This window comes from Trifolium pratense, linkage group LG4, assembly GCF_020283565.1.
Source record: "Trifolium pratense cultivar HEN17-A07 linkage group LG4, ARS_RC_1.1, whole genome shotgun sequence".
Taxonomy (NCBI): domain Eukaryota; kingdom Viridiplantae; phylum Streptophyta; class Magnoliopsida; order Fabales; family Fabaceae; genus Trifolium; species Trifolium pratense.
The window spans coordinates 37341176-37364129 of NC_060062.1; the positions used below are offsets into that span (position 1 = coordinate 37341176).

The 22954-nt window shown below is 33.2% G+C and overlaps 4 protein-coding genes and 2 non-coding genes across 6 annotated transcripts; 4 read left to right on the top strand and 2 right to left on the bottom strand.

Annotated features, from left to right (window-relative positions):
* Window positions 1-256: 256 nt before the first annotated feature.
* LOC123923980 (calcium-binding protein CML24-like) lies at window positions 257-1132 on the bottom strand. The gene has a single exon (XM_045976735.1). The coding sequence runs from the start codon at window positions 1069-1071 to the stop codon at window positions 652-654; it is 420 nt and encodes a 139-aa protein (XP_045832691.1). The 5' UTR covers window positions 1072-1132; the 3' UTR covers window positions 257-651.
* A 6812-nt stretch (window positions 1133-7944) lies between these two features.
* Window positions 7945-12924, top strand: LOC123924311 (probable fructokinase-6, chloroplastic). Its single transcript, XM_045977155.1, has 7 exons — window positions 7945-8367; window positions 9720-9934; window positions 10869-11081; window positions 11207-11404; window positions 11538-11675; window positions 12090-12206; window positions 12641-12924. Exons 1-7 carry the CDS (start codon window positions 8226-8228, stop codon window positions 12773-12775), a joined length of 1158 nt encoding a protein of 385 aa, XP_045833111.1. The 5' UTR covers window positions 7945-8225; the 3' UTR covers window positions 12776-12924.
* Window positions 12925-14242: 1318 nt separating this feature from the next.
* Window positions 14243-14966, top strand: LOC123924312 (polcalcin Nic t 1). The gene has a single exon (XM_045977156.1). The coding sequence runs from the start codon at window positions 14483-14485 to the stop codon at window positions 14735-14737; it is 255 nt and encodes an 84-aa protein (XP_045833112.1). The 5' UTR covers window positions 14243-14482; the 3' UTR covers window positions 14738-14966.
* A 1298-nt stretch (window positions 14967-16264) lies between these two features.
* Window positions 16265-16346, top strand: TRNAS-AGA. The gene has a single exon. It is a non-coding gene; the product is annotated as a tRNA-Ser (tRNA).
* A 72-nt stretch (window positions 16347-16418) lies between these two features.
* Window positions 16419-16492, bottom strand: TRNAN-GUU. Its single transcript has one exon. It is a non-coding gene; the product is annotated as a tRNA-Asn (tRNA).
* Window positions 16493-17444: 952 nt separating this feature from the next.
* On the top strand, window positions 17445-21175 carry LOC123923699 (double-stranded RNA-binding protein 8-like). Its single transcript, XM_045976416.1, has 5 exons — window positions 17445-17843; window positions 18423-18670; window positions 19545-19755; window positions 19849-20278; window positions 20805-21175. Exons 1-5 carry the CDS (start codon window positions 17762-17764, stop codon window positions 20851-20853), a joined length of 1020 nt encoding a protein of 339 aa, XP_045832372.1. The 5' UTR covers window positions 17445-17761; the 3' UTR covers window positions 20854-21175.
* Window positions 21176-22954: the final 1779 nt, after the last annotated feature.

Here is a 22954-nt window from a genome sequence, read left to right on the forward strand (position 1 = left end):
ATAATATACGATTAATAAAGGCCGAAAAATAAATAATCGATTAACCAGAAAAGTCCAAAACGCGTTATTCCAAGAATCTCATATAAGCTATGACTATATACGGTTATTCATATATTAGACTTTATCAAGTCATATTATAAATTATCTTATATTTTTCCAGAATTGCAATTGCACGACATAAAAACATTATATTAGAATAATAAAATCACATTAAAAACGAATAATGCAGATATCATTGAATTGAACTAAAAATTCAACTGCATAGTAACATATAGTTCTAAATTGCAATTGTTAATTCAACTATTCCAGATTATACTGCCAATATTGATATTGAGATTCGTAACAAATGCAACTGATATTAGAGTTTCGAATTTGTTAAAAAATCAATTAAAAGTTGAACTGCAATTTAGAACTATAATCGATCAGAATCAGATTATGAACATTTAATCATCAACTAATCATCAACTTCTACTTCAGTCACTTAGCTAAAATCCTAAAATCAAACATAGCGTAGTAAAAATCATAGAATGTACATAAGATATTAACTACTTTTCGTGAAATTATCACCTAGAATTATCTTCTTAATCGCTAAACCCTAACAGTTTGAAAAAAAAGAAAACGTACTGCATATAACGGAATCGTTGATTCGAATCAGCGAGCCATCATCTTCTTGAACTCCTCGAAGTTCACGTATCCATCACCGTCAACATCAACATTACTTATCATATTCTTGCAATCACTGAGCGAGCAATTCTCACCGAGTTTCTTCAACATAGCGTGCAATTCATCAGCAGAGATGAGACCGTTTTTATCAAGATCGAAGAGATTAAAAGTATCAAGAAGCTCATCGGAGTTATCTTTTCCTGCATCGGTGAAGTGAAAATCGGCGAATTCCTTTAGATCAATGTAACCGTCACCGTTCTGATCAATTGCATCCATCATGTGTTTCACTTCATCGGAATTGGTTCTGGTTCCGAGCGTGAGAAGCATCTCCTTTAACTCCGATGAAGAGATTTTTCCGTCGCCGTTTGTATCGAATTTGCTGAAGATCTTGCGTGCTTCATCATCCATGGCGTAGTTGCTTTGCTTTCACTGAGAGAGAGACGATAGGGTTTTAGGTTTGGATTTTGTGTAACTTCTTTTTCCCAAGAGAAAAGTGAAGTGGAACGAGGGTATTTATATTGCGCCGTTTAATTTTCACGCGTTTTCTGGTGCAATGCGTAGTTATAGGAATTGTTAGTTGCAACAATAAAGAATTGCGTTAGAGGGTTTGATTAAGTGCACTTGAGTGTACGGTAAGGAAAGGAATAGCGACGTGACGTTTCGTTTTTAATACTAAAAGACTAGGACACGTGTCGATATCCCACGTGATGAAAAGTGCACGAGAAGTTTGTAATTAACCGAACCGGCCTAAACCGGAATTGATGGACTTAATATTGTTTGGATCAACTAATGGAATAGTGAGAATTGATTTTGATAATGATTTGGATGGATCCGGCTTCTTTTTTTTTTTTTTTGGTACAGGGATCCGGCTTTTTAAAGAGAGTATAATTATTTTATTTTTTTGAAGAAAAAAAAAGTATAATTAAGTAATTCATTTTAGAATATAAAATAAATAAAATGATACTGTTCGAATATTAAAAGTGGATTTCAATAAAATTTAAAATTTAAATAAAAATCATCTTTTATTCAGTGTTTTAAAAACCGGACCGGTCATCGAACCGATGAGGGCACTGGGTCACTGGTTCATTGGTCGAACCACTGGGTCACGGGTCGAACCGCGTGATAAACCGGATTAAACCGAATTAAAACGGTGGAATGAACCATTCCCTATAATAAAACTATATAGGTATTAAATTGAGTTGAACCACATGTCCCAGTCTATAAAAAAATCATGATTTTTTAAGAACATTAAAATTTAATATTTATTATAATTGATATTTATCTATTCAATATAGAAACTATCAATTATTATAATTTATTAGCATTTATTAATTTTTATAAGCTTATAAATAAATTGTTCAAATCATTCATCATTCAAATCTTAAGAATTTATCCATTTTTATGTTGAAGCAAAAAAGGGAAGGCAAACTTATATCTAGCTGCCAAATGTATCATAATATTAATATTATACGAGAAAAACTCAAGTAAAATTTGGGTCATTAAAGTCATGAGGTAAAGGCCCAAACTATGAGTTATGTTTGAAACCCTAAATATATCAAGTATAACTACCAACTCTGCAAGGTTGTATATGTTTTGTACAGTAGCCGCCATTCCCTTCTCTTTGTTCATATATCTTGCACATTTCTTCTTCTTTCTTATTCAGATTCTATTGCATTTTTCTCTTTCATTTTTGTCCATGTCTGTTCTCATATGGGATCTATTGAGTTCAGGGTGTGCAAAAACACAATTTCAGAGGGTTCAAGATGCAAAGAACTATAGGATTGTATGGTTCAACTTTCTAATTTTGCTTCTTCTGATCTGAACGATGCGTTTCATTACTTTCATCTTTTATGTTTTCTATTTTTTTTAAAATATTAATAATAATAAAACGATATTTTCTCGGAAAAAAAAACAAAACAACGTCGTTTTGGGCGGAAAAAATAACGCGTGTAAACAAACCGGCGGTTCAGGGAAACCGCCGGTTCATCGGTTTTCCCGGTTTTTTCCGGTTCTCGCCGGTTCAATAACATGGCCGATCCAACATATGAACCAGACCGGACAGGCTCCGGTTCCCGGTTCGACCGGTCCGGTCCGGTTTTTAAAACACTTTTTATTTAACAAATTAATTGAGAATTGAATTTTTTTGCTTTATTTTTATTATTCTTAATAGACCTAATATCATGTAATTAAAATTTTGAGCCCCATAGATTGGAGGCCCTACCCTACAACATCTTGCACTTGTTGCTGGCTACCTTGAAAACTAATAATATTAGTAGATACTCTTCCCGTGATTTATTTGATTATTTCACATACTTTAAGAAAAATATATAAAAAAAGGAGAGAGAGTTGTACAATTACTAAATTGCCCTTATATTTTTCATTACTAGTAGTAATGATTAAAATTGGTTGAGTATGCCACACATAAACAGGGGTCACATAAAGGATAAAATTGGAAAAAATTGCTTTGAAAGTTGTATAGATCATTCATTTTGGGATAAATTAATGTCAAAAATAAGATATTTAAAATGGGACGGAGGGAGTATATCATAATAAATTATGGGATTATTATAATAATAATTCTAAAATCTAAATTACTACTAAAAACGAAATTATTGGAGGTGAGAGAGTCTAAAAAAGTCCTATAGAAAACGAAATTACTACTAAAAACAAAAGTACTTGGGTAAAAAACCAAAACAAACTAGATGAATTCCTTAAAAGTGGGAGAAAATACAAACAAATAATATATACTTTTACTTTTTTTTTTTGATGCGGTATACTTTTACTTTATTTAACAAGAGTCAGGATCCGTTGACACCAACTAGTTTGACACCAAATGTTACACCTCTCAATAACGTTTTAACCGATATAAATTTTATAAAATCCACCGTTGGATTGAAAGTTTACATCATATAGATCATTTATGTAAAATTTCAAATAAATCCAAAATCATTTGATATGTTATTGAGATACATCAAAATTAACGGTTTTTGTATTTTTTTAAATGCCGTTAATCTTTATGTGTCTCAATAGCATATCAAATGATTTTGGATTTATCTGAAATTTTACACAAATGATCTATATGATGTAAACTTTCAATCCAACGGTGGATTTTATAAAATTTATATCGGTTAAAACGTTATTGAGAGGTGTAACATTTGGTGTCAAACTAGTTGGTGTCAACGGATCCTGACTCATTTAACAATATCATGCACTTATTGTGTTAAAAAAAAAAACAATATCATGCTTATAGTATCGTCCAACTAATTTAGAATTTAAAATATCAATTTCCTTTTATTATCATAAAAATAAGTTTCCATGTCTCTTTTTTATTTTTAACTACATCACTGTTCAAAAATATAAGCAAAAGTTAATCAACAAAATTGAATATATTTCGTCTGATTTTTTATCAAATATATCAAGTTTATTTGACTTATTTTTACTTATAGTTTGGGACGGAGGGAGTACTTTCTCTAGCTTAGGGCACTTGTAAGAAGGCAAAAAGAGAAATAAATAATAAATTATATTTAGAATAAATTACTCGGTATTTTCTAAAATTTCAAAGTGTTTTTAATATACAATTCTCAAGATAATTTCAAAGTGTTTAATGTACGATTTTCAAGATAATTTTTTTTATTCCTCTCAACAAATTTACTTAAATGGTGTGAATTAATTTTTTCATTGTATTATGAGAGAAAATATGATGCTAAAAAATAAGTTTTAAAGTTAGGAGAAAAATCAATTTATTAATTCAAATTAAAATATAAAAAGGTTAAAAATTAATATAGGTTTGTCTCTAATATCTATCCTTCCATTTACTTGCTACTTTTTCTCTCTCATACTAGCGGCAACGAGAAAGATGAAGCATTCCATTCCTTCTCTAGCAATTTATTTATTTCTTCATTTTCCGGTCACCACTCTCCGGCGCGGCGGTTCTACCCTTCCCCAGTGATTGGTTTGTTCTTTTTACAAATAATCACCGACTAGATATGGTTTTGTAGAAACTCAGATCGATACACTGTTTGTACATAATCACCAACTGGATATTGTTTCCGGCGACCTACATCATCGACCGGAAGAGTGAAACCGGTTCTACATTCCCCTTTATAGTTTAATCTCTTCTCTCTGACCAATCCTTGTCGACCCAACATTCTTTTTCGTCGGAACTTCTCTGACCTTCTCTTCGACGATCTCTTCGTCGTGCAATCTCTTTTGTCACCGGAAAAGGAAAGATTTTCGGGTAAAGTGTTGAGAGATTTGAGGTTGCATCTCGTTTGCAAAAAAAATAAATTGTGCTGAATAATTTTTTTTTAATGGCATTTATTTTGCATCTCGTTTGTAAAATAAAACTTGTGCGGTGAACCAATGAAATTTTATTTACATAAACCGAAGGAGAAAAAAGATTTAAACAACAAAAATACAAATAAAGTAAATTGAGATTTGAGAAAAAAGAAAGAAAAGAAGATGATAGTGATGATAATGAAGAAAAAAAAAGGATGAGAGGAAGAAGAAATATTGAGTTTGTGTTGCTAGAATAAAAACTCAGTTATTATTATATGTATTAGCGGAGAGATATTTGTCTCTTGCAACTTTCGTTTCCAGTAATGAGAAGTGAAAATTAATTTATTTTTTTTGTACCTCTCTTCACAAACTAATGAGGAATTATCTAAAAAAAACTCAATTGTGTGGTTTGAAGAGAACATCAGTGCCAGTGAAACAAAATGAAGTATAAAGTAAAATAAAATAGTAACAACAATAAATGTATGTTGGTACTAATATTTGAGAGATAGAAAACTAGTGATTTTCTGTTTTCACTTTTCAAAGAAACAATCTGGAACAAGTTTTGAGATTGTGTTTCCCGAGATATGTCCAGTCACTTCATCATGTTTTATATATTGAATAAAAGAAAACCTTACGGTTTATGTAATTTGGGCGGGTTCGGTTACCACTGGGTTAATTTTAGAAAACCGAACCCACCCTTTCCAACACACGTCTAAAACTGAAAATGTGTGACTAACGACCTGAGAACTCGCAGCAACTCACCCGCTAGGCCATTTTTTGGTTCAGATTGTTCGGAGTGCACGTGAAACAAAATGAAGTATAAAGTAAAATAAAATAGTAAGAATAAAGGTATGCTGGTACTAGTATTTGAGAGAGAGAATGCTAGTGATACTCCTCAACCTACACACCTCTTTGTTTGCAATTCCGTTTCGCTCCCACATGCGGATTCGTTAGATTGTCCACATGGTGTGTACTAATTTGCTTCGGATTGAGTTTTGTAGTCAGTATCTTTTTGGACCGTTGTTTATTGCTTTTATTGGGTTAATCTTTATGTCCCCATCCTTTTGTAATTTTCTTTTTTAACCTAATCTGTTTAGAGTGTTAAGTTGCAAATCCTTCTGCATTCCATTTGCTTAAAAAATTTGATATATTGGGATATATTAATTTAAACCTACATATATTCAATGATGTAAATTAGCAAGTTAACATCACAAAATTGTTTAATACACTTCACACTATAAAATGAGGAAAAGGCTACGTGATAAATTCTAACTAATTAATTGCAAATGAATCTTATTGGATACTAAAACCACTATACCGAGTTGGTTTCCACAAAATTCAAAAATTTATACTGTATAGTTGTTTCTTGCACTAAAGAAATATTTTAGGTTTCACAATGGTCCCTTAAAGGAAAAAAGACCGGATTGGTCCCTTAAAGAAAAAAAGATCCGGATTGGTCCCTTAAAGATATATGGGTTAATAGCTCTTTACTCCCTGCAATTTTTTTTTTGCTTTTACCCCCTGCAATTCAAATATTTTTTGTTTTTAGACCCTCACCGCACATGTAAGCATTTGACTGGACATTTAGATGACATGTCTTGCCTACATGTCAAATTTTTTTATTTTTAATTTTTTTTAATGCTAGCTGGATATTTCATTTTTCATCAAAACAAACAAAATATTAAATTTCCTTTTTTTAACAAATAAAAAAATTATTGAAATTTTGTCAAAATTTTTTTTTTTGAAATATACAAAATAAAATTAAAACATTCATTTTCTCCTTGTTCCATAGAAACCCAGATCATTCCATCTTTCTCCTCTCTCGCACGCATTCTCTCTGTTTCTTGCAAGGGTTCGCACCACCACCACCATTTTCTAGGTTTAATTTCGATTTGTGATGTTCCTTTCACCGTCAAAATAGAGACCGATGTGAAGAGTGTAGTCAACCCTACAAGAAGCTTTCTTGGTAAGCCAATAACAAAATCTTTTTCTTCAAACCGAGATGTGAGTATGGAAAGAAACAAAACAAGGGCAGTGACAAAGGAGCAAGTGCAACAAGTGATGCTACATCATAGAGTTTGAAAGCAGGCTTTTTTAGCAGTAGTGGTATGCGATACCACTAACCCAAACCCATACCACGAAATCAACTGTGACGACGGCGAAAACAAAATCGACGACGACGGCGGATCTTCATCAGAATCTGTTCGTTAATTTCGATTTGTGTTGTTTTTGGTGTTTTAGGGTTTGATTAATGTATGTGTTTTATGATTTTTAGTTTTGCAAATCAGGTGTTTTGGATTTGCTTCAAAAGAATGATTCAATTGTTCCTCTTGCTGCAACTATCTTTGCTCCTGGTAGTTGTCGTTTTAATGTTTTATGTTGTTAGATGAAGAATAAATTTTCATTTTCTGGGTTTTTACTTAAGGAGGAATGTTGATAGATAGAGGAGCAAGTTGTTCTGGGTTTCTATGGAACAAGGAGAAAGATATCAATTTTATTTTGTATTACAGTTTTTTTTTTAAAGGAAATTTAATATTTTTTTTGTTTTAATAAAAAAGGGAATATCCAACTAGCATTAAAAAAATTTAAAATAAAATAGTTTGACATAGACGAGCCATGTCATCTAAATGTCCAGTCAGATGCTTACATGTGCTGTGAGGGTCTAAAAACAAAAAATCTTGGAATTGCAGGGGTAAAAGCAAAAAACAATTGCAGGGGATATCACAAAAATCACTAAAATTGTAGGGGGTAAAGAGCTATTAACCCAAGATATTTATGTTTGCCATATTGGTCATTTCTGTTAAATTTTAACTCCAAATATAACAAAAAATTCCAATGGTTAAAATTTTAAAAATTAATAAGGTTTTTTATGAACCACTTATACTTATTGAGATCCACAATTCAGTCAACTAAAACTAACGTTTTTTTGTAAAAAATTAACCAAAAGGAATAATGTGAGAAACAAATGTGTATGAGACTAATCCGGACTAGTATTTTTTAATCATTGTTATATCATTTCATTTCAGTTAAACTCAGTTCAGTTTTAGTTTAGCTTTTAACATAGCAAATGCTGTCCTTTGTTACTTTGTTTGATAGCAGAGAAAGAAACAAGCAAAGACACAACACAATAAACACCATTTTAACAAACACATTCTGCTAAAACCTTTTGCTTCATCCGCAACAGTAATTCACAACTCAAAACCCAATTCAATTCTCACACTTTAATCAATCAACATTCAACACTGTTCTGAATCTTTATACTGTGTATTGATCTTCCTTGTTCCATGGCTCTTCACTGTGGTTCTTTCTGCTTCACAACTTTGGCTTCTAACCCTCCAGCTACAGTCAAATTCAGTCAACCCATTGTTAAAGCTTCTGTTTTTTCTTCCCCTTTTTCTCCTCCTAATGTTCGGTTGAATGTTAAAGGTACATCAATTCTGGGTTTTTATCAATTTTTGGTTTTTGTTTTGAATCTGTATTTTGTTGCTAATGGATTAAGACTTAGAGTTATTATCCATAGCTTAAGTCATAACTTTTGATTATATTCTTTAAAATATAGAGAAATGAGCTTGTAGTTGTTGCATGCATCACTTGCATGTATATGGAGAAACTGTAAGAAATTGAGTGAGGGAAATTGGTATTCTATCATTTTGAAATCTAAAGCTTAAGAATGTTGATAATTTGGCACAATAAAAGCGATAGAAAGATGTTAGAGTTTTGGATTGAGTTTAATTCAACCTTATAAAACCGGTCCGTAAAGGTGAGGATCGCCCCCACATATAAACATATCTTCAGACCATCTTTCAACCAATGTGGGACTCATTGACACGCCCAAGACAATTGGACTTGATGCGTGGAAATAAAAGATGGGTGGCCCTGTAACGGAATCCTAATAGCAGATGGCCCAATGGATCTTGGAGGTGACTTTGATATCATCTTAGAATTTTGGGTTGTGACTAACTCAACTTTACAAAGACTAGCCTATTTGTTTGGATACACCACTTGATTAATTGCTTATAAAATAAGCGCTTATTATATGAGTGCTTATGCATAAAATATTTTTGTAACAAAAGATGAAATAAAGTCAAACAATTTTCATGTAATTATAAGTTGTTTATATAAGCCTATTCTGGAGAGATTATGGGCATAAGTTAAAAGCAACTTATGGATGTCATAATTAAATACTATAGCAGTCTCAAAAGAGCTTATGCCGGTAGGTAAACTCAAATAAATCAACCCAAATAGGCCATAAGCGAGAGAACCCCGTTAATTATAAGCCTCACTTTTAGGTATGTTTCCAATATGGCACTCCTAACAATGCACCACAGTTCGAGAGTCGACGGCCTCCATGACTTTCACTCAATGACACTTCACCAGGTGATACTTAGCTTTATCTGGTCAGAACCCTTCATCTGTCAGATCCTTCGTGGATAGCCCTCTCTAAGAAGTCAACTCTATCAATGAAAACGACGGCGTTAAGAGTATAAGCCCAAAGGTAGAGCCCAACCTAAAAGACAGACCTATTAGGTGAGACTCTCCAATGTAGGACTCCTAACAAAAGATGAGCTGCTACTTTTCGTATTTTTGTTTGCAACTTTTGTTTTATAATCTTGGGATCCATTTGTTGCAACTAAGGGGAGGATGCAGTTTTATCATCAATTTGAAATTTGAGATGTGTGCAATTGAACTTTTGATTGAAATGATTCTATTGCTTGCTTCTTTTATTGAGATGTCAAGTTGTGAACTTTTTTTTACATCTCAACATTTCTTTGTTATAGGAAAGACAAAGGCAATACCTGCTAATGGGAGCCCCGAAACAAAGGAATCACCTCTAGTGGTTTGTTTTGGAGAAATGCTCATTGATTTCGTCCCAACTGTTAGTGGCCTTTCTTTGGCTGATGCACCTGCATTTAAAAAGGCTCCAGGGGGTGCTCCTGCTAATGTTGCTGTAGGCATATCCCGGTTAGGAGGTTCTTCGGCTTTTATAGGAAAGGTATTTTATAGATACTTCTCAAGGCTCATTCTATAGTACGTCATGACAGGGGAAGGAAAACAAACATTGTACTTAATGTGAAACTTAGGCTTAAAACCAATATTGACTTTGCTTGACATGAAGTTGACCCCTCATCTCATGAAAATAATACAATACACATGCAGTTTTGTGGTTTTGACACCTCTTGCTTATATCTACGGAAATGTTCCCTCAAAATGTTCACAATCTCAAACACGGTTAATAGTAATAACTTTTGTAGAAACCTGAAAATCAAGCCAAAGTTTGTATCACCCTACAAATTCTAAGGAATTTTGAACACTTACTCGCAGGTGACACTCTCATTACAAGTGATCACCCACACTTGCTCACTTCTTTGAAAGAATCCCGTGAACTGGTATGCAGCCATGAGTTTTGTCACCTTCGGCAGTTTATATGTGAATATTCATGTGAACCTAGAAAAGAGTCTCTTTAGATACCTATGACTGAACATGCAGGCATGAACTTCGTTCTAGAGGTCGGCAAGATATAAAAGAAACATGTTTGTTTGTGAATCTGAAATTTGGTTGTGTATAAATGTATAATTTCTTCAATAATCATCTAAATTTTATCAACTTTATCATTGCTTAACTGCATTTAACAATTTTGTCAAAAAAAAAAACTGCATTTAACAATTCGCCCCTTGGTTTTTACACGGTTACCTGCTGATTTGGTGAGAATCTCTACTGTCAAGAATTACCTGATATTCCATGTTATATAATCATAAATATGTGCATAATTATTTGATTACAACTAACTTTCAACTGCACCTATAACTATGTAATTTATGGTGTTTGGAATTACTGTATTTTATTTTTCATGAATTGGAAGTCATAGATAAAGTTCTCTTCCAAACTAAATATCAACAAGTGTTCAACGCTTCATGCAACATGAACAGGTCGGTGAGGATGAATTTGGATATATGCTTGCTGATATACTCAAGGAAAATAATGTAAACAACCAAGGGATGCGTTTTGACCCTGGTGCACGAACTGCCTTAGCATTTGTTACACTGAGGAGTGATGGCGAACGAGAGTTCATGTTTTATCGTAATCCCAGTGCTGATATGCTGCTTCAAGAAGATGAACTAGACTTGGATTTTATCAGAAAGGTAAAAATTAAAACTTCAAAACTTTTGCTGAGTCTATGTTCTTCTTTCAACGTTTTCAACTTTAACTCGTATACCTAATTCATTAAATATTGTTGTAATATTGTTCTGTTATTTATTTCTGACAGGCCAAGATCTTTCACTATGGTTCGATAAGTCTTATAACAGAACCATGCAAATCAGCACACATAGCTGCGGCAAAAGCAGCAAAAGATGCTGGTGTATTTCTGTCTTATGACCCTAACCTGAGGCTTCCACTATGGCCTTCTGCAGATAGTGCTAGAGAAGGAATTCTTAGTATATGGGAGACTGCAGATATCATTAAGGTTCTTCTCTTATCAATTAGGCAGAATATATATTCTTTCGTTCCATTTTTTTAGAATATGAATTACAAGGGTATGTAAAATAGTGTGATAATACGATCACTGACAAAACCGATCTGATAATTATTTTTTTCAGATAAGTGAAGAAGAGATTTCTTTCCTTACAAATGGTGAAAATCCATACGATGATGCTGTTGTTCGAAAACTTTTCCATCCAAACCTCAAGCTACTCCTTGTTACTGAAGGTGCAGAAGGTTGCAGGTATTACACCAAGGTACGCCTTCCAAAAATGCTACTCCATTTCGAGTCAACTATAAGCAAAAGTAACTAATTTCAGGAAGATTAGAAATAGTGGTTAATCTCTTTTGTTATTAATAAATCTGCATTTTTTTTACTACATTTAGAATTTTATTACAAACGAAATGACTAGAAAAAACATGTCCTGAAAAATGAATAGTTTTAAATTCTAATAACAATTATGCTGCTATATGTATTATCGACAACCATGATTTGAAACCTTTCCAATCTAGTGTTGTCAAATCATGCCAACCATGGCAGTACCATATGACAGCTTTCTCACATGGTGGCAACTATTTCCATCTTCCATATTGCTACGAAGAATTTCAAGATTGCAGCTACGAACTACTATCCACCATCAATAACATCACTCCTATCTATTTCTTTGCAGGATTTTAGTGGTAGAGTGGAGGGAATGAAGGTGGATGCAGTGGACACCACTGGTGCTGGTGATGCTTTTGTGGCCGGAATACTATCACAATTAGCTATGGATCTTTCATTAATTCAGGTGAGTAGATCAATTTGTCGTGTGTAGATCAGTTACTGTATGAGTTATCAGAGAATTTTTTTCTCAATTTGGCGCACCTTAATAAATCACTTTTAAGCTTGTCACCCTAATGTAAGAGAGGGAAGAAATGAAACTAACATAGTCTATAGTTGATGATGCCAATTTAGTATATATTGCATGTTTAAGAAAACAACTTACTCGCAGTTTTTCTTCCGTTTCTGTTTCATGCTTGCACTAAAGGGTTGTTTAGAAGAAATCATATAAACTTAGCTTATAACATAACCAATTGTATAAGTACTTGAAAGAGCTTATGAATTTTCATAAGCTGTTTTCAGCTTACTTTCACAAGCATCCCACAGTAGCTTATAGAAATATCTGATGTGGAGTTTATGCGGAATTCTCTCTCATTCTATCTTATGTCGTTAAACTTGCAGAAAGAGGAACAATTGAGAGAATCTCTCAAGTTTGCCAACGCATGTGGCGCATTGACTGTGACAGAGAGAGGTGCAATACCAGCATTGCCGACAAAAGAAACTGTTCTGAACGCCATTCTTAAACCGGTTTCGTAATTTCACATCCCGATCCTTTTTGTCTTTGGTGAAATTTAGGAACTTATTGAGCTGATGCAGTAAATAAGAACCAAGTGTTCTAATAATGGAGTCATTCTTTATCCAACATCAGGTTATATATATGCTTCAATAATATATCATTTTCAGTCTGCGTGGTTGCATATCGAACTTTAACAAACCAATCAACATTTCTTCTATAGCTTCTCTAAAGTGAACAATTCATTTTAGAATGTAAAATACGTAACTCTAACTAATGCAATGGTTCTAAGTCTCCACAACCAAAACACTATATCAAACTAAATTAAGATAAAACCAGAAAGACAAATTGACACCAGAGCAACCAATGATGAAAGAATAAGATGAAAATCAATTTCAACTGAATAAATTAGCTACGCTTCTCGATTGTCAATACATTCGACAAACCTGGACCAACACTATCTGCTCCAAGCGAACAAAATACTGACCATGACAGAATTTTGCAGCAATCAAGACTAACTTGAGACGCCTTAGGATCTCTCGCCAATGCCACTAACTCTACTCTCATGCGCCTGAAACGAAAAAAGTTTCCGACTCTAAACAACCGGACATGGCATTTTGAGATACAACCAAGACGACAAAGCACAAACACATTGCTGCAGGCTGCAGCTGACTTCAGGACACAGCAAAGGATCATCCCTGAGCAAATGAGACGCCTGCAACACAACCATTACCAAAGCAAGAATAACACCTTGACCATAGACCTCGATTTCCTGCCTCCGACAAAAACACAACGAACTGAACCTAGCAAAACATAAAGAGCACTTTTTGTATAGGAGAACTAACAACACCGAAAGAAATACAAGCGAAAAAAGTAAAAGAAAATCAAAGTTAGTGGCATTGGCGAGAGATAAAGATAAAGAGTGAGAAGTATAAAATTATCTCTGCAGCTACTATTTGGAGTTTTACTTACAGGACAACTAAGATTGGCATAATAGTTCTTTCTTCTTCCTCATCCGTTTTGATTAAACAATGTTCATTTTGTTGATTATGATTTTTACTTGAGTTGCATGATTTTTTGGTAAGCAAAATTCATGCGCAACTATAGAGACTAATCTCAATGAATATTTTTTCTATAGGCACCGATTAGAAATCGAACCCATGACCAAATAGTTAAAAGACTCAAGTTTTTTTTGTTTGTCAAGTAGCCTAGTGGCTAAAATTTAACTTTTTAAAACGATTAAGTGAGAGTACCAAAGTTCAAACTTTAACCCTGCATATTACATGCAATGTTCTACCAATTGAATTATGCTAACAGAACAAGAGACTGGAGTATCTATTTGTGCAACTTTAGTTTTTTCTTTTTCTTTTTTTAACTGCAAAGATGAAAATATTGCAAATTAAGCCAATGGTCTAAATACTTTCAAGTTTCAACTTTTAAAAGATCGGTTACCTTCATTCCAATTCCTAAAAAAAAACATTAGAAAATTTTCAAACCATAAATAATTTAGTAAATCAGATGTGAACTATGCTATTTTTGTGAGTCTTATTATTGCCAAATAAGATAACTCCCGATACTAAAGGATGTCCTTACATTAATTAAAGCATGCCTCGCCCTTTAAAAACCAAGTTATTATCTCTAGTTTTGACCAATCTCCAATTTCAGTGCAACATCAAAAACCAAAAGGAATTCATTGTTAATTTTTCATACACAAAGCATAGTTTATTACAATGGCTGAGGATCCACAAGATGTAGCTGACCGAGAGCGTATTTTCAAGCGCTTTGATGCCAATGGCGATGGCCAAATCTCTTCGGCAGAGCTTGGCGAAGCACTAAAAACACTTGGATCAGTGACTGTAGATGAAGTGACAAGAATGATGGAGGAGATTGATACTGATGGAGACGGATTCATTTCGTATGAGGAGTTCACGGAATTTGCAAAGGCCAACCGTGGTCTAGTCAAAGATGTCGCCAAGATTTTTTAAGTTTTTTTCACACCTTCGACCTACCTTTGTTGGTTAATTTCATTAGAATTTTTTTAAGAAAAAAGGTCATTATGTTTGTGTATGATTTCTATATACATTATGACATTGATATGTTCATTAATTTCATAATGTTACACTCTTGGATATTTGTCAAGTTAGAAATATTTTAATAGATGTATGATTTTCTATTGTGATTGCTTTCAATTTTTACATGTTAATTTGGTTTGAGGATTTATCAATGTATGTTATTACAGAACAAGTCCCTTGATATAGACACCATAGGTATGCAACTATTGTAAGAGATGATCTAATCATTGAATGAAGATTCAACGATTCATGTTTTGATTTCACGATATCATACTTAATAGTTAATACTCAAACGAATCATGAACCATCCAATTTTTATATATAATAGTGTTGATTTATTAATCGTGTGATTTTTTTTAACTTAACGAAATCGATAGATAAACAGGAAAATATGGAGTTTTCCACCCATGATATTATAAATTGAGAAAAAAAATATAACAAAATGTTCACATCTAATGATCCCTAGCACACCATAGTGAGAAACATGACAAAAAAATGTTTTAATGACCAACAAGATAATCATTGTCCTCAAGTGATCGATCTTTGCATTGTCAAAAGCCAAAGAGGTTTTTAGTTTTAATCTCATCATACGTTTGTTGTTAACTAAGTGTATCAATTAACCACTCATACAATTTGTCTTGGTTTGTTAGGATTTCCTTTGGGTGTCCTTTTATTTTTCTGTTAGCTTTAATTTGCTCTTGCTTCTCTTGTACTTCTTGTTATGGAGTTAGCTCAATAAAATTTTGCCAATTAAAAAAAAAAGAATATTCCCGAGATAAACAAAATTCATTCTTCTAGAGAAAACATGCTCTTTTTCACCTTTAACTATATATCACAAGAATGTCATTTGTATCAAATATCTTCGATTTTTTATTTGTGAGTTTGACATTGGTAGCCGATGCTTCAACCATTCGATCCTTTTCATTTTAGTATCTCAAACTGTACTTGAGCTAAAGATCAAACAAGAATGGTCTTGAGAATTGAGATTGTACACAAAAAAGAATTCCATAACACTTCCACATTGTTATTGTTCCATACAAGGTAGGCTTATTCTGTTTGCGGACTCAAGATAGTGTTCACAATTTGTTTGTTTGGTGAGTCATTGCATGTACAATTTGGTTGTGTAACACCATATTATGATGTTTCTTTTGGTTGATTGGTAATCAAGATAGTACTCTCAATTTGTTGGTTTGGTTGTAACTTCCTCTTTGACTATACTTTTCACCCGCAAGTAGGTCCGGTTAAGCGGTTTGAGCTTGAACCAAAGCAATGCCCACCTCTAATACATATTTCATAAGTCAAATTTAACGTAAATAAATATTCAGAAATGAAACTAATTTTTCAAACTTTCCCATTTGTATATGGACTAATAGTAGAAAATGGAATTGCAAAACAATTTACACAAATAATTACGCTTAATTATACTTTAATGACATCAAAGTGGACGTGCCGGAGTGGTTATCGGGCATGACTAGAAATCATGTGGGCTCTGCCCGCGCAGGTTCGAATCCTGCCGTCCACGCTTTTTTCATTTTTAATTTTGAAAAATCTGAAAACGATAGAAAACCAAAATAGAAACAAAAATAATTAAAAACGCTAGAAGGAGGGGTTGAACCTCCGACCTTGTGGTTAACAGCCACAAGCTCTAACCAACTGAGCTATTCCAGCACATGTTAAGTTAATGTTTAGTACTACATTTAAAGTATAATAGATTTATAATTGCAAATACATTTTTCAACAACTACTTCTGTACGTTTTCAAAATGTGAAAATTGATGTGTTGTGAGTGATGAGGATGATTAATATGGTACCAGAGAAGTTTAACTCATTGTCTCTCAAGTCACATTCTTGTGAAATGCAAATGTACTATTCTTATGACATTTTTCTCAATCAATAGTTGTTTTCTACTTGCTTCTTCTTGTTTTTTAACATTTATATTTTAATTAATTTTTTTTATCACCATAATATTGATACATATAGTGTCATGTTCCTAACAAACCAAGCTATTTTCACAAGGACTATTTTTTTTTTTGAATCAAACATTTCACGAGGACTATTTATGCATTTTAATTATACTGATTTTAATGTAAATCACTATTTTATCAACTTCATTATAAGGCCAATTATATGGTGAGACACTTAACTAACCCATTCACCTTGCACAAATAACGAATCATATTATAACGAATACGAATTTTATAAGATTGATCGTTATATTTATAATTTATATCATCTAAATCATCCATAATTTTTTTCAAAAAAAATATAGATGATTTATATGATATAAACTTTAAATCGTTGGTCACAACCCCAAATAAAATCCTTTTAGACACACATCCATAAAAGATAAAAAATAAATATTAAATAATATTTTTTTTGGTTTATAATAAGCTGGGATCGAACCCATAACCTATAACATACAGCTCAAATCCTTCACCACTAGACCAAACTTAATAACTTTAAATATTAAATAATTTAGTCACATCATCTAACATTAATTAATTATTTTATGTTTAAATTTTTAAAATTATGTATGCCCAACAACTTTTATTTATTTTTTGAAACAAATGCCCAACAACTTTTATTTGATATTGTTGTTGTGCATAAGGAAGTCTTGTTTTTGGTAACTTATGTGAAACTGAAAAGTCTTGTTTTTGGTAATTTTCTTTTTTCTCAAAAAACTTAAATAAAAAACTTTATTCCATTTTTAGCTTAGATATGCATTTTGGTGGTCCATGTAGCCTGTAGGCATGTAGCTTTTGTGCAAGGGTAGAAATGGAAATGTGCTTTAGCTTTAATTCCAAAGTGAAAATATATTCATTCATTGCAAACTGAACTAGAGTTGGTGTTCGATTGAGTGAGTGACCCTTTACCTTCTTCAATCCTCTCCGCATAAAACCCTAGAAACTGAACCTTTCTACATTTTCCCTTCTCATCAATGGCTTCATCTTCTGCTCCACAACCAAATACAGCTTCAGTTTTATCTCAACCTTCCTCCTCCCAAACTCTAATTACTAATAGTAAGTCCTCAATTTTGTTTTTTTTTTTTTTTTTGTCAATTTTGATTTTTTTTTTTTTTGTTTTTCATCTGAAAATGCTGTTATTATATTTATTTAAGCTAAAATGACGAAAAATCCTTTTGGGGGTTTTTTCTACTTAAGAGAAGAAATTGCAATTTTTAATTTTTTAGTTTTTTTTCTTTCAATTTTGTAGTAGTGTTTAGATTTTGAGAATTAGGAGAAATTGAGTGATAAAAGCTATGAGATCTTGAATGAGAGTAAAATTCATAAGGAATCATCTTGATAGAAGATGGTAAAATGAATACTACATGTGATGCTCTTATATAGAGCTAGTAGAGATGATTAACTAACTAACTAACCACCTAATTAACAAACTAACTCACTAATCGAAACTCTAACTAACTATCATTATTCTTAACAAGAAGCTATGATTTTGTGAATATATATGTTATAGTGGTAACTGATGTGGTATAATGATGTTATTATAAGGTTTTGTGGATTTTTATTTTTTTTGTTATAGTGGTATATCTTATATGTTGAAATGATTTTGTTATGTTGTTTTTTTTTTTTTTTTTGCAGACAGATTTAAAAGTAGTTTGATAGAGTTTGCTCTGAAGTCAAAGATGAAAGAGCCGGAATTTCATTCGCGCAATGAGGGAGAAAGCCATGCACCGAAGTATAGATCCAGCGTGCTTGTGGATGGATTCGTTTTCACCACAGAGCAAACTTTCTTTCGTCGAAAAGATGCGGATCAAGAAGTATCCAGGATTGCGTTGGAGCAACTTACAAACAAGATTATACCGGAAGGATACTCTCTAGTGGCCAAGGTTTGTTTTTTACAATATCGTTGTTAATTATCAATTTTAGTTCATTACGTGAGTATTCTATTGATATTGAGTCAATGTATGTTGACAATCATGGTATGCAACAAATGTTTTCTCTTCAACTGTGTTGTGTTACAAGACAACCGAAGATACGGTACACAAATTAATTAATCCGTCCTAATATAATTTTCATAATGTCATAGTAACCAAATAATCCACCACTGTGGACTACAACAACTACAAAAAATCAAAGCATTATGTCCTGAAGGTGGTAGTTGAGTCGATTGAAAGCCTCACCTTGTCTTTTATATGAGTGGAGAGCAGAACCTATTCCGTGTTTAGCCCAGTAATCGGCCTGCGGTGCCTTGTTTTTTCTGTTCTGTCGTAGGCTCTGGTTTCAGTTCTGTTATGCCGTAGGCTTTGGTTTTTGTTCTGAGGCTGTTTTGTTGTTGCAGTTCTCTAGCTCTTCCTTTTTGCTTTAGCCTCTTGGCTTTTGTACTCTGATTATGGGTGGTAGCTCCTGTGTACTTCTTGTGCCTGGACTCCCGTTTTGATAAAATTTTGATGCATTAAAAAAAATAACAACTACAAAAACATGACATTATGGTGCTACCATTTTCTCCTCCAAACTATAAACACCAAGAGTTTATAGTTTTATTGAAAAGAAGTATCATTATAAGCATTAAATTTTGTTGCCCATGGTACTGGAGTTTCCATCACTGTTATCAATATCTTCGGCTTGTGAAATAACACTCTTCTGAATGACAGCTTAATTTAAATTTATTGTTTGTTTCAATTTGACACGGTCTTTTATTATCATTCAATACTATTTTTTTTAAGAATCTTTATGAGACTTGTTATGTGCATTATATTTCAGAGTGTTACATTTTGCAAGGCAACACTTAATGAGTATGCTGCAAAGCTGCATATGACACGACCTACATACAATACTGTGGAGTACAAAAGTGTCATTCCATATTTTGTATGTACTGTGGATTTCAACGGTACCAGTTATGTTGGAGAGGCAGCTGGAAGGAAAAGGGATGCCGAGAATTTAGCAGCTCGTTCCGCCATTCTTTCATTCATTGGTATCATTTTGATTCCTTTACTGCAATTTTATATAGATTATTAGATTTAATGGTATGTATGCAGTTTATTTACTAAACAAATATTCAATTCAGGAAACTCGGAGTCGGGAATGATCCTTATTCGGACGATCAGGGCAAAAGCTGAACTCTTTGGTTCAGCCATACCCAGGAGCCCAGAGCGACTATCTGATCATTTGAATGTCTTGCCCGTAAAGGATACTGCACAGTCCCATGAGCATGTTCATGTGTTGGATGACAGAGACAAGGACATTATTGTTCCTTCGGCTACTGATAATATGAATCAGATTGCAGTTGTACGTCCTGAGCCTCGCCCAAATGTTTCCACAATTCAACAACCTGAGATGCCAACACATGAACCAACCCCGGAAGCCACCGAGTCAACAAATGAGTTTCAGCAACCTGATGCTGCACTTCCTATTGATAATGTTATAAGTGCAAAAAAACGCAAAAGGAACAATTACAAGGCTAATAAGAGAGCACGGATCGCCGCTGCCGCTGCTCAGTAAGTATCTATATTCTACAATATCTCATTTTGTAATATTATTCTGTGTTTCTTTTGCATCCTTTGTTGTATAAGTGTCTTGATTTTGTAACTATCCTGCAAACAGAACATAACTATTTTGCTTTTAGCTTACATATTTCCCATGTCTGTCCATAATGTTTGAAGTTCTCAAATTGCCCATATGAATCTTTTTGCTTTTTGTTCAATTTCTGCTGACTTAATAAGTATCATTTTAGATACTTCTTTCATAGAAAAGTTGCTCATCAATTAATCTGTTCGAGATAATTCATGTTTTCATTAGAGCAGTTTGGAGTATTAGCGCACAAAAGCTAGTATCTGGGTAAAACTGTAAAACAAAGTTTGTGTTAATATTATGTATTGACGGGGAATGCATAACGCATTTTTTGGTGATTGTATTAAGGTTCTGACATAAGACATGTATTTGTTTGTTTGGATGCTGAACTTGAGTTTTTTCCTTCGGAATGTGCCTTATGATTAATTGATGTTTTGTTGTTTGAATTTGCAGGTTGAATGGTTTACCTAATAACCAAGGAGCACCTTGTGCGGCACAGTAACAATGTTGAAGTGTGATGATCTTTTAGGAGTTAAACAATCTCAAGACCAATCTCAGCATCCCCGCTGTGCGGCTGATTTTTTTTGTATAATTTGTTAAAAATGTAGTGTTAAGTTTGTTTTTCAGTGGCTATAAGACTTGGTAATATTTGAGTTTCAAGTTTCTTTTGAGAATGCACAGATTTTACCCTCTTGCACTAGTTAATGACTTTCTAGTTTTGCTTGTTAAGTGGTGATTGTGCAACATATTTGACATATTTGGTTATTGAATATTAGATTACTTTGTAACATGTTTATGTTCAAGTTGTGGCAACTTTATTGATATTATGTGTTACTGCTCAATGCTTTTAAAGTGGAGCTGTTTTTCATCTTTGCCATATTACCATATGAAAATGCATGTTTTTCTATAAAAAAGCTATGATTCTATAGAGAAAATAATATTCAAGTCCTTAACAAAATCATGATAGCTTCAACTGTTTCTCATATGTGCTATCAAGTTAGCTATTTGCATGAGTGGGGCTGCTTCCAATTGACAACTCTTGTAATATTTTGTGGACTACTTGGAAGTCAAGGAATGATCGGATATTTAATAATAAACTGGATTCTGTCGATCAAGTAGTCGAGAAAGCAAAGGTTTGGAATTATATGGTCTGGTGACCTGTGCAAGGCTTTGAGGGAGATACGGTGAATCAATTCATGGCTGTCTATGGTCCTGTTCAAACTGTTTTTGGTTTGGGTGGACTGTTGGTTTAGAAGGTCTGTTCAAACTCTTTTTGGTTTGGGTGGACTGTTGGTTTAGAAGGAGACCTGTGGATGTGTCAATTCCCCTGCCGTGGTTTTTCTTCATTTTCTGCTGCTACTAAAGTGTACTCCCTCCTCCAGTCTCGTAAATAAGCAAATTTTTACTCTTTTGGTTCATTCAATTATGTAAATAAGCAAATTTTTACTATTTTGGTTCATTCAATTATTAATGTATCTGGTCATTTTTATCTTCCGGAGGGAGTATCATTTTGAAAATCTAGGTACTGATGTGTTTATTTGGTTTAGTCTTTAGGTGTGCGCATAGGTCTTGTATTTGTTTGGTTTAGCTTTTGTAGTGTTATCATGAGTTTAATAGGTATGCAGGTTGTATGGGTGTCCTCTAGTTGTTTAGTTTTAATTGTTTTAGTTTTAGGCCCTGTCTGTGTTGTGTAGCAGGTGCCTTGTTTTCTGGTTTGCTTGCTAGTGCATAATTTGTACTCCTTATTGTCTTCTCTCGGGTACATTTTGTCCCGAGAGAGTGAGATTTTTTAATTTGCCGATTAAAAAAACAAGTTTAATTTTATTTTAGCCTTTCAAAAAAGCAAAAAACTGTTTCTCATGTTTATTGCATAAATTGTTCGCAATGCCTTGTTTCAAACCAACCAGCCACTCGAGAAGCTAGCTGAAAGATAATCATATTTTTTCCCATCAATTCTAATTTCTAAATTTGAAAAATATAATTTTTAATTTTATGCATGATGCTTCTAGCTTAAAAGCCAAGAAATGGTTACTTGTTGTTCCTCAGACCTTGCTTCTCATGGTTGAGGTATCTGATGGTTAGAGACTAATGCAGCAGAATGTTTCATGTGCACGTCCAGTGTGCATTTTCCGCAAGAGTAGCGATAATAAGTTATCAGAAGAACGAGATAGCCCTATGATGTGTCTGCCTCCATTAGAGAAATGACTCATTTGTCAAAAGCAATAGTTGTTTTGGCAAGAAAAGGTTTGTGATTCGATTCGCGATCCTCTCAAGAACCTGTTTCCAATGGACCTTCAAGAACACTTCAGGGAAAAGCCTCTTTACCAGAACTCAGAAGAACTTCTGTTTGATATCAAGACATTGAAGAGCAGCAGTGATTCTTTTCAGGCAAACTGATCCATTCTGTCGAAGATTCTGAATCTAAAATCTCTTGAATACTTCTCATTGTTACCACAACATTGTGCTTAATGTAATATTATTAAAAAAAACTCGGTATTCGACCGACCAATAACATTTATGTAGTATATGCTTGTAATTTTAACTTTAGATCAGATGAATATATGCTGTAAAACTGATTCAAACCGAACTGCAAACATACCTAA

Excerpts from the sequence above, each read along its gene's own strand:
- LOC123923980 (XM_045976735.1), bottom strand. The coding sequence starts at position 1,071 with ATGGATGATGAAGCACGCAAGATCTTCAGCAAATTCGATACAAACGGC.
- LOC123924311 (XM_045977155.1), top strand. The coding sequence starts at position 8,226 with ATGGCTCTTCACTGTGGTTCTTTCTGCTTCACAACTTTGGCTTCTAAC. Across the intron at positions 8,368-9,719 it reads TGTTCGGTTGAATGTTAAAG|GAAAGACAAAGGCAATACCT; the intron begins GTACATCAATTC and ends TCTTTGTTATAG. Across the intron at positions 12,207-12,640 it reads TGGATCTTTCATTAATTCAG|AAAGAGGAACAATTGAGAGA; the intron begins GTGAGTAGATCA and ends TTAAACTTGCAG.
- LOC123924312 (XM_045977156.1), top strand. The coding sequence starts at position 14,483 with ATGGCTGAGGATCCACAAGATGTAGCTGACCGAGAGCGTATTTTCAAG.
- LOC123923699 (XM_045976416.1), top strand. The coding sequence starts at position 17,762 with ATGGCTTCATCTTCTGCTCCACAACCAAATACAGCTTCAGTTTTATCT. Across the intron at positions 18,671-19,544 it reads GATACTCTCTAGTGGCCAAG|AGTGTTACATTTTGCAAGGC; the intron begins GTTTGTTTTTTA and ends ATTATATTTCAG. Across the intron at positions 19,756-19,848 it reads CGCCATTCTTTCATTCATTG|GAAACTCGGAGTCGGGAATG; the intron begins GTATCATTTTGA and ends TATTCAATTCAG.